Raw genomic sequence first — 12228 nt, 5'->3', positions numbered from 1 at the left:
TCAAGAAAAAAAAACATAATTGATATACAGGGGAAGCACTTCAAATTTTTAACTATGGATGGGTTTTAAAGATTATTTTGTACAAGGAAAATGTAATTGAAATTCTTAAATTGCTGCCATAGATGGTTGCTCCATTTTCAAAGTGCCTTCCCTAGGTACCGTGGATGTTTTAATGTAAAAGCCATGAGTTTAGATTAGTTGTGAATATATTTAATATTTGAAATTGTTTCTTTTGTAGCAAATATATTAAAGAGAAATACTTGTTTTTATGAACTATTAGCAGACTGGAAATATGTTGTTTTTATAGTAAATTTGACTTTCACTGGTCTTTTGTATCTGGTTGCAGGATAAAGAACCTGATATTAGTAACTTGGATGTAGATTACAATTTCTTTGAAGAAAAAGTTTGGCCAAAATTAGCATATAGATATCCACAGTTTGAGAAAATTAAGGTAAGTCCTTAAAATTATCATAGTGATTTTTCAAATTTGTGAAAATATTTATACACTTGATTACCTTGAATATGTTCATCCTGTCAACAGTTACATAACACATTGACTTAAGACATGGGCTGTCTAGTTTATTTGTAAAACATGAGCAGCACAGATTTTTCCACTATTTTGATTTATTATAGGTATATGGTCATGTCAAACCCTTGATTGTATAGGGAAAAAGAAGGCACAAACTTGATTTATTTCATATAAAGGTATTCTTGTTTCCCGCCATAAACCATTTCTTACAAATTTGTACAAACAAATATTCCAAATTAAAGAGATCCAGTGAAAACATATGAACTCTAATGATTTTTAGGTCAATTTCTTTTAACTTGTGTACCAGGGATACTGATGAGTATAGCTTTGTGTACCAGGGATACTGATGGGTATAGTTTTGTGTACCAGGGATACTGATGGGTATAGTTTTGTGTACCAGGGATACTGATGGGTATAGTTTTGTGTACCAGGCATACTGATGGGTATAGTTTTGTGTACCAGGGATACTGATGGTTATAGTTTTGTGTACCAGGGATACTGATGGGTATAGCTTTGTGTACCAGGGATACTGATGGGTATAGTTTTATGTACCAGGGATACTGATGGGTATAGTTTTGTGTACCAGGGATACTGATGGGTATAGTTTTGTGTACCAGGGATACTGATGGGTATAGTTTTGTGTACCAGGGATACTGATGGGTATAGTTTTGTGTACCAGGGATACTGATGGGTATAGTTTTATGTACCAGGGATACTGATGGGTATAGCTTTGTGTACCAGGGATACTGATGGGTATAGTTTTATGTACCAGGGATACTGATGGGTATAGTTTTGTGTACCAGGGATACTGATGGGTATAGTTTTATGTACCATATTACTGATGGGTATAGTTTTATGTACCAGGGATACTGATGGGTATAGTTTTGTGTACCAGGGATACTGATGGGTATAGTTTTGTGCAGCCTAAATGGACAAAGCACCATACTGAGCAGTTACAGGCTTACAGTCATCATTGACAGTGCTTTTTCAAACTTTAAAAAATAAAAATAAAATTACCGGTAACTCCTGTTTGTTGAGCATCACTGAAGAGACATTTATTGTCGAAATGCACATCTGGTGCAGAAAAATTGGTACCGCTATTGTTATTACTACCACCGGGTGGATGCCTCTGCTGGTAGACTGTTAGTCCCCGAGGGTATCACCAGCCCAGTAGCCAGTACTTCCGTACTGGCATGAAAATACAGATTTTTTGTTATTAAAATTTGCTGCTACAAAATTTTAGAAACTATTTTAAATTAAGGAATATATCTCCCTCATGCAAAGCTCTGATTCTTGCCCCGGCTTTGGCTATACTTTTTTGTCCTTTTTGGATTATAGCTCTTCATCTTTTTAATAAGCTTTGGATTTTCAAATGTTTTAGCCCCGATCATCACTGAAGAGACCCTTTATTGTCGAAATGCGCATCTGGTGCAGAAAAATTGGTACCATTTATGTTATTGTTCTTAGGACGGAACTATTTCTGAAACAATATTATATGGTATACATGAAAACAAAGCTGGCATAATTTACTCTAATGTTTATATATGTTCTATTTTTTCAGTTAAAGAGTGCCTGGGCTGGATATTATGACTATAATTATGTGGATCAGAATCTAATTATCGGACCTCATCCAAAATTCAGAAATTTTTGGTTTGCTAATGGAATGAGTGGACATGGTGTACAACAATCAGTTGCTATAGGAAGGGCTATTGGGGAACTGTTCTATGATCATGAGTACACTTCCATAGACTTGTCAAGATTTTGTTTTGACAGAATTATGTATGATGAACCAGTCATGGAAAATTTCATTGTATGATGAAAGTTGGACAGCATTTTACACATGTATATTAATACTAGTTTCTATATTTGAGGGCCACATCTTATCCTGACAGGTCACATGGCTGATTGCTTACATTATCATGTGTGATCATTTAAAGACTGCATTCTTAATAAGACCAGTTCCTGTTGATAAGGTGTCCTTATAATGGACTGACTTCCAAACATTTATACTCTAGAACTTCCACATTTGTGATTTACAACATTATCATAACATAAGAGAACAAAATTTTGTGGAACAGTTTGTTTTTCTTCATACAAGCTGCGTCGGATAGAAATCGACCGTATGCAAATGAATATCAGTACATCTGTTAACCTTTTTCAGGTTGAAAAAATCTCTATGCAAAGTCTGTAACTGTTTGAAAATTGAGTTGATATAAGAACCCTAGAAAACAGACAGAAATTTTTTTTTTTTTTCGTTTTTGAATGTTCCAAAATCAATCAAAAGTCTCATACATGTACATGTATCTGTGCACTTGCATAAGGTCGATCTCTTTCTGATGCAGCTCATACACTGAATTGGTTGTTTTCATACAGTTTTGTTTTGATTTTGTCACATGATTTTTTCACATTTTTTGTCCATGCCTTGCAGTTATGATTTTATTTCATTTGTTTATCTAGTCATTAATTGTGAGAACATGTTTTGTAAGCATGCATTTACAAATTTTCTTCAGACTTTAAGAAGATATTACAGAATATGTATTTGGTTGTATACAAAGTACACTGAAGTTCGGTTTGCCTTTTACTAAATGGACCAACAGATTCAATATAAACTACCAGTACATAATTAGAGATGTTCAGAGCAATATTTATACTTGGCAAAATAACTTGGTTCAAAATTGGTTATCTCCCTTTACTACAAAAAAATCAAATAGACAATAGCTTAGATGCATCACATGAATATGAGACAGGTTATATACTTATTATATAAAGTATAAGCTGTGTGTCTTCTCTGGATGATTCTATTGAAAGAGTAACAATAGTTATTACAAACCAATCAAGTCAGTTAAAAGGTGACAAAAACATGGAAAAAAACTGTTTGACAGATTGTTTTTATATTTACAACATTAGCTGTGGTTATTGATATACCATTTGTCTTTGTTACATTGTTATTTCAGCAATTGAAAAAAAGTTGTTTCAGCATCAATGCATTTAATTTATAAGGGAGATTATGGGATTCCACCCCATCAGTCCTGCTTCTGTGATAAAGGAATTTTAACATGTCAGATATTGTGTTATATGATTAAGTGTGTTTATGAAGAAGTATTTATGATATACTTTTGTAAGTATGCCACAAGTAATTAGTTCCCCTGTATTCAATTAATGAAGAGAAGACGAGTCACTGCCTGTTAATTGTGTTTAAGTGACTATGGGATTTGCATTGTTCAAATGTTTATTTTACTGATCAAAGTTGTTTATAAAGAAATAATTAACTTGATATTTGGTGTATCAGTATCAGTACATTTAAATGTTTAGTAGAATATGTGCCACACTCCAATTTTAAGAGAAATATTAAGTTTTAAAATTTAATTGTTTTTATGAACTAATAACTGAAAACCTGCTTTGTAACATGTTACAAAAAGTATGAGATTGCATGTGATCACCATGTGATGGCATTAACAGACATGGAACACTTTTCTATTTGTGACAAAATAAGTGGGTTAATAGTTTAAAAAGTTGTGTATTACATGCCAAAAGTGTGAGAGTTGGTAACTATGATGTGTACAAATTAAAGGTATATTTTTGTCTCAGTGGTGCATAGAGCTATGATAGATTAAAGGAGCAATCTTGAATGTAAATGCAAGTTTATTAATCATGGTTTTTTCACTATGTTGTTTACAGGTGAGAAATATATCTTAAAACAATTTATTGGTGTTTTTTTAGTTTGCTGTTGCACTGACTGACTCTTGGCCTGTATTTTGATAGTAGCAAAGGCCAGGGACACAACAGCTACAAATACATTTGTACTAAAATTGTGGAAAACTTTAGTTGTTGATATTGTTTTTTAAGTCATTCATAAAGATTTTCATTAAATTCATTACAAATTAATATCCTCGTTTTGCATGCTCTTCACTGAATTTTTTTTACTTTTACATAGTTTCATGACTTCAGTAGAAATTTCTAGGAAATGTATGCACATATTATTGAAAATTTTAATAGAGAGTTTGTATACTGGTAATTTTTTATATAATAGTAATAATTATAGCATTTAAGAAAGAAATAGGTGAATTGTAGTTGAAGAATAATGTAAATTCAGAAATTTCTGTGTGCATTTATTTTCACAATTGTTGAATAATGAACAAAAATACATGATTGATTATCATGATTTCAAGAAATGGTGCATACAAATACGTTTTATTTTTTGCAAAACCTATCTTGTTGCAATTTTCCTAATAATAAAAACATTGGAAAAATTTCTGAATTTTCTGAAGATGAAAGAATTTTGACTGAACGTTTGGTATTTCAGGGGTAGAACATATATATTGTGTTCCTAGTATATCAGCAGTAATAAACTTGATAACTGCATGAAACATAATTTAGTGAAGGAACTAGATGTGATTCGCAGGCAGGTTCAGACGAATTGGCATTTTCAGCTGTACTTAGTTTTAGTCATTAAAAATGAGATATGGAGTAAAAGGATTGATATATTCTCACATCTCTCTTTTTTAATTTCAAACCCTCTCTATCGTATCTACCAGCTGGTACTATACACCAGGAATCAATTTGTAGTCAATAATTACTATTATAGAACTACTTTATAGATTGTTGATTAAGGGAATGTTTATAATCCTTGTAATAGTAGATAATAAGCAGAGGAAAGTTTATAGAAGATAAGATAATTTTTTGTAAGTAAAATATTTATTATTCTTTATTTAATATTCAGACTACTTCTACATAATTTCTGTTAAAAAGGACCTCTGGTATGACATGTCAAATTCTTGGTTGTATTTGATTTATATATATATATTATGAAACAAGGCATTAATATACATATGCATACTTCATGCAGCTTTTTTTTTCCTCTTATGGTCATTTTATATTTTAAACAAGTATTTATACACACAAAAATGTGTAAAAATAATTTAGTTTTGTTTATGATTAGATTTGTTGTCTATTTTGTTATTTTCAGGAGTGTACTTGTTTACTGTATTGTTGAAAAGTGTAAGAAATGAAATTCATGTACCCCAGAATATTTTTAAAACGTAACCTATCTATCTGCATGTTTTGATTCTGTTTTAAAATAAAATGACTACAAAAAGTATATATTGCATAATGTGTAATGCCATTGTTTTCCATGTGCTTGAATGCTGGATAAATGATTAGACTGGCTAGTCTGTCATATATCTTTTTATTGTCTATAGCTTAACATAGAAGTCAGCAACCAGTTGTTTTATCCTGGCACAAAGTGCAGTTGACATTGTAAACATTCTAAAGTTGCAAACAATTCTTGAATACATTAAATAATGTTGTGAATAAAGTTGCCTTAAGGACATATTTTTCTTTCTTTAAATTTGAAGAAAATCTGAAAGATGTGAATACATCAATGGGACAGCACTCAAACAGCACAATACAATCTCAGTAAGTACACATGTGGTCACAAGCAATGGACAAATATGCAATGCATACAATCAACACCATAATTTAACCTAAGTTTCAACAAGTGACTGAATTCAACATCTACTAACAATATCTGTCTGCAATACCATATACCTAAATTGACAAGACACACTTAGATATTAACTAAGACAGACACTGATGGTGTTTCTGACTTTGGACAGATACATAAACATTTAATTGTTTAAACCTTTTTAAGTAAGTACAGACTCATCACTTTTCTCAGCTATTCCCTGGACTAAAAGTTCCTTATAAGCTATTGCCATCATATGCATCTGTTGTCGTCCTGCATAGTTGTCGTTGTTCAGCATAAACTTTCTCAAAAAAATATATTTGTCTCAAATTACTAGGCTGAACCTTATCAACTATTCCTGAATATCCCTGAAATGCTGCTGTGATTAGAACAGAGGGGTCAGCATATTTTTTTGGTTTATATCTGGAGAACTACATGAGATGATAAAAAAACTCAAAACGACCAGAAGACCAATTATAAATTTTTTCGTTGTAAATTGATCATCTATGGCTTTTGTCCTAGAATTACTAATTTTTACCAATTTGTGTGCTGTTTTTTTCCCATAATTTTAATTGATAAATTGATACTTGCTCAACGCCCTGGCGAAATTATTTCATGAATATCAAGACAAGAACGAATTAACAATTAATACAAGACAAGATAAACAAATAAGTCAATGTTTCCAAAATTGTCAGGTGACTGCCAAAAAAGATCATTTTTTGGCTCTTAGAGCTTTCTATTGAAAACTTACAGATAGAGAAAGACTTAAAACAGCAAAAAGATAAGCTATACATGACCATCAAATAAGTCTACATCACTGAAATGTCAGTACACTCCTTATAGGAGATATTACCCTTAAATGATAACTTTTATCCATTTTTTGCATTTTTGGCAATTATTTTTGATTAAAAAAATAGAATAGACAGGAACTGTAAACATAAAACAAACATTGAGCCAAAACAAGATCTATAAGTGAACACATAAAAATCAATCGACTCCTTTTTTAGTAATGGCTTGAAATTATAATTTGACCATTTTTGGCATTATGACAACTAATTTTCCCTATAAGGAGTCCGTTGACGATGTCTGACTATTTGTAGATCTTGACTGCTGAACTATTTTTCTAAAAAGAATTCTATTTTTTATAATAAACAAAAGAACTATATGGAGTCAAATGATTGTTTCATGACATTTTATAGATGCCACTAATTTATTTCTGACCAAGATCTGCTTACTCTATCGGAGCTTCTTGATCACTCCTGGTTTGTCATTGGGATGGTGTTGCTCAGTCTTCAGTTTTCTATGTAGTCTTATATAGCCTGTCTAGTCTTATTGTTGTTTTTTTCGTTTTTAGACCATGGCTTTGTCTCTTCGACTTTTGAATTTTGATTATCCCATTTGTATCTTCCGCCTCCCCCTTTTTTTAATAGAAAATATGATTTGCTCTTTAAATTTTTATTTCAGATGTTTGAATACTGCACATTCAGCTAAGACAAAGATTAAGTTCTGACAGCAACATTTGCTATGTATTTGTAACTTGTATAAAAGCTTCCATTTCAATGATTTTTAGCTGAAAATCAATTAGATATCGAAAGAATTAATTGAATAAAATTAAATATCTCTTTTAGCTGACCTGACCACAGGGCCATGTGACTTATTAATATTAGTTGGCGTTCGTTGTCGTCGTATACTTTTTCAAAGATCTTACCATCTAAAACTATTGAACCAATTTCAACCAAACTTAGGATGAATGATCAGTATGGTTTCTTATATAAACTTTTGTGTTTTTTATTTCGGTCAGTCAACAAAAATTGCCGCCCTGGCTAAACATAGAAAAAAAATGCAGCTTTTGGCTTTAATTTCAAAAACTAAAGCAGTTAGAGCAAAACGGTCGTGGAATAAATTATCAGCAGGTCAAGATCTATTTACTATGCAACTTTCAAACAAATTAATCAGACAACCCAATTTTGAGTTATTGGCCATGAAATTATTGTTTATGAATTTTTTTTAGTTATTGGTTATTATCTTGAAAACTATTTCAGATGAAAAGAAATTTTAAACAGCAAAACTGTTCAGCAAAGTAAGATCTACAAATAAGTCTAGGACCGAATTCGACAATTGATCCCTTATAGGCGTTATTTCCCTTGATGGACTATTTTTATAAATTTTTTATGTTTTTTTTTTCTTCAGAAACTATGATAGATATACAGAAACTTTGAATAGCAAAGTAAGACCTACAAATAAGTCAAAAAACCTAAATTGTCAATTACGAATAAAAAGATGATTTTTACCAATTTCTTATAGTTAATTGCAGTAATTATATAAGATAAAGAGGAAATATAAACGACATGTTTAAACACGCATTGAAATATATTAAATAGTAAAGTAATCATTGGTGTAAGATCTTCACAAAAAATTTAAGTGAGCGAATCAGACTCTTAGGAGCCTCTTGTTATATTTCACTTCCATGATTACCTATATAGGTAAAACGTTTATTTAGAAATCAAATTTCCAGATTTCCAGTAAGGTTTATGTTTTTGACCTTGATTTGTATCTTCCTAATGAATTTATGAGATTTGAGCTTCGGTATAATAAAACTACTGTTGCCTCTTATTTTTGTAATTTAAAAGATGATGATACGTTATAAAGTTTGATATCTGCAAGGCCTTACTAAAATAAGAACATAATCTATGATCTGATCTACACATCATAAGCCAGGATAATAATGTCACCTGATGAAGGAGGTGACAAATTTTTTCCAAGGACTATGAATAATTCAAAATAGAATGCTTTTTAAACATTGTATAGCTTTTTTTTTACTATGGATGCCAGTTAATAATAAATGCTGATTAGTGTCATAATTGTGTTAATTGGACATGGAAATATATAAATATTATAGGTTATTGCCACTGCTATCAGCAATGTTTTATAGCGTATGTTAGATTTCTTTTGCTTGTCCTTATTGATTGGTGTCAAAATAGATATGTTGTTTCTTTCCTTTCTAATTTTATATTTTCTGTTTGCATTTATGAGTATGTCCATATCAATAAGCAGTGATATCCTTTTCAGTAAAGAGAAGATTTTTTGATGATATTGTTTTGCACTTATTGATCCGATTTACTGTCTGGTTCACATGTATTTTACTTACATTACAATATCGTGTTTACTCACATGTAAACTTGTCAACCTAAAGCTTGTTGATTTGACATCAATCGATGACTATGAAGGTAGTATGTATGGAATTTCATAGGAAGAACAAATGTTGTGAACATAAATATGTGTCGATTATAGTTTCTTTCCAGTCTTGGGTTTTGAAGGCTTTTTCAAAAAAACTTTTTTGTTTGTTATTTTATGTGAACTGTCTTTAAAATGAGCATGTTCCTCCCTTTTAGTTAATTATAGAAGACGTCGTGTTCTTGTTATATGCTGTGAAAACCCGCTATCAATTGTCAATATGAAATTAGTAATTTTTCGCGCGTTTTTTGTCTACAAAGGACTCATCAGTGATGCTCGAATAAAAAAAGTTAAATACGCCAAATCAGGTGCGAAGTTGAGGAGCATTGAGGACCCAAAACTCCGAAAGGTTTCGTCAAATAAAGGTAAGGTAATCTATTCCTGGGGCATATTTTTAGCTTAAAGGTTGTAGGAATCTTAATTCAAAAGTATACCAAGGATTTAAATAGTAGGTCAAAAATTCAACTACTTGTGAACGTAGCTTAAAAAGTTTGTACTGTGCTCAAAAACTCAAAAAGTTAAATATATTTCCCAAACAAGAAAATGAAATGAAGAAAAAGAAAAAAAAAAACAATAAATTATGAAAACAATTCGCAAAATTCAGCTGTACTTTTTATTTTACAAATGTGCTTTTCACAAATGTCTACAGGTCTGCGACTACCGCAAAAGACTTGTAAATTGGCTATTTCATTTTAACTAAAGGCTCAAAAGAAACTCTTGCGATACTGTAAAAGAGAGGCAGAAGATACAAACGAGGCATTCAAGCTCGAAAGTCGAATACACACTGACAATCTATGGCAAAAAAATCTAAAAAGGACCAAATGCCAAACAACATTCTACTATACACAACATAGCAATTTAAAGACTGATTAACACGAACACAATCAAAACCGTTGGTGATCTCAGGTGTTTCAGAAGTAAGCAGATTCTGTTCCACATGTGACGCCTGTTCTATTGCTCGTGTCAGTACAAATTTGTTGATAAGTCTAATTCGGTGATATCACATTCGAGGAAAAGAGAATGGGATTGTGGTAACAACAATTGGAACATATCCGTCGTCATTTATAAAATAAATATTTCATAACGATCAAAGAGCTCGTGATGACGTCCACAAAAATTTCAATGGGATTACTAAATTCACCACTTGGGACCTTTAATTAAAGCTTCCTTGTAAGTAGCAACCATTTATCAAGGAAATCATTATATACCCGGTAAAATGCAAGCTCTGGAATATTGTATTAACTGGGAGATGTATACTCCATATGCAAGCGAAGAAGTAAAATATCTCATTATTGATAATTCAAGACTCGCGTCGTACATCCTTCTATTCAATATGGTTTGCATATAGATCCGCTTATCAGAGGTGTTTGAATGTCAAAATATTTCATTACTGAAGTCATCTTTATTCAGCAAAATTTGGCTTGCTTTGGTGTATATTTTACGCCTCATAGACTTTTAACCGTTTTGCTATTCATCTACATGACAACTACTTTTCCCATTTAGTTCTGGTTCTGTAGTGCCTAAAGTGTTGATTAGGACATCTATATCTGTTACTAAAAGACATCTTATTATGATTGATTATTATGTAGTATGACTTCTACATAGATTTGACTTGAATTTGTTGTACATTTTTTTATAATCTTGAGGGATTTAGAAACAAAATATGGACAAATTAAAAGCAAATGTATACCATAGCAAAGTTGTTTTCGACATCTGAAATAAAGTTTACTGATTTGTGTTACGAAGAACCTCCAATGTTGATTAAACAAAGATATATTAAGCATATAAATATATACACCTTGGTTGAATATATATAAAAATATGAATTATACAATGTCAAGATATATTACACATATTTTACCCATATTGAAGTATATAATTATTCTTAATTGTCCAAAGGACCAATTTCAACTGAATGCAGATTCTTTACAGGTCGACAAAATAACTGATAAACATTTTTTTCTGTGTCACTGAAAGTATAATGCATGATCCGAAATTTTGATCAGCTGCAATGCGTACGTGTGGTTGGTATACATTTTAAATGTCATATATACCAAATATCAAATTAATCGGAAGGCTTGTTCTCCTGTAACTTATGGAAACAAAAACAATAATTCGCTCTAAATAACTTCTAAAATAAAGATATGTGCACTGTTAACAAACGCATAAAATGATATGCCAAAAACAACATGTAAGACTGATAATCAAAAACCCTCTGTATCTAGAAAAAGATCTAAACTGAAAGAATTGCACGTCTTTATACAAATATTTTTACCTAGATCATCACTAAAGAGACATTAATTGTCGAAATGCACATCTGGTGCTGTAAAATTGGTACCGGTAATTATATCATTTGTACCATCTGAAAAGACGGTATACATCGTTGTGTTTGTTTGACGTCAATATTACTTCGGCAAACTCTTTGTTCCTTCGACAGACTTATTAGAAAAAGACGTAAAAAAAACCCACTTAGTCGAAACTGAACTTTCTAAGAGTAAGTCAAAATCAGAGTGTCATGAACATGTATTGATCACTTCAAATGATCATGTACATGCAGTTAGCTCCATACATATACGAAAATGTGGTATGATTGCTAATGAACAAACTGTCCACTTTGGGCCAAATGACGTTGGTTTTTTCACCTCATTCACTAACCTTCAGCATAATCTAAATAGAAATATAAACTTGATGCACTACTAGTTAATGAATTCATCTATATCAATAATAAACTGTTTATCTTTATAGCCATGAAAGATTAAAAAAAAAACCCATAAAAAACAATCATCGTCTCTCAACATGTGTACATATCTTAAACGAGTTTTTTTTTTTCACTTATCATGGAATATAATAATTTTGTTGGCCATGGCAAGATTTAATATCGAAGTAAAAATTCTAAATGCTGACAAAATTCTCTTTTAAAACACTTGAAACAATGATAGAATTTATCATTATGCTGGACTAACTGTAGTTGATCCTGAGTTTATCAATTATGCTGAACGTA

General features: G+C 31.2%; 1 protein-coding gene across 2 annotated transcripts in view; it reads left to right on the top strand.

The window, feature by feature from the left end:
• The window catches only part of LOC127730276 (FAD-dependent oxidoreductase domain-containing protein 1-like), a 37680-nt gene extending 32053 nt beyond the window's left edge, over positions 1 to 5627 (top strand). For both annotated transcript variants that reach the window (XM_052238582.1, XM_052238581.1), the window contains 2 exons: positions 347 to 451; positions 2091 to 5627. In XM_052238582.1, the coding sequence (XP_052094542.1) occupies positions 347 to 451; positions 2091 to 2345 (360 nt within the window). In that variant the 3' untranslated portion in view covers positions 2346 to 5627. The remainder of the gene's footprint in view (positions 1 to 346; positions 452 to 2090) is intronic.
• The last annotated feature ends 6601 nt before the right edge of the window (positions 5628 to 12228 follow it).

This window comes from Mytilus californianus, unplaced genomic scaffold (assembly GCF_021869535.1).
Source record: "Mytilus californianus isolate M0D057914Y unplaced genomic scaffold, xbMytCali1.0.p SCAF_2, whole genome shotgun sequence".
NCBI lineage: Eukaryota > Metazoa > Mollusca > Bivalvia > Mytilida > Mytilidae > Mytilus > Mytilus californianus.
Note: the sequence above shows the minus strand (reverse complement) of the source record. Positions and strands in the feature narration are given on the sequence as shown.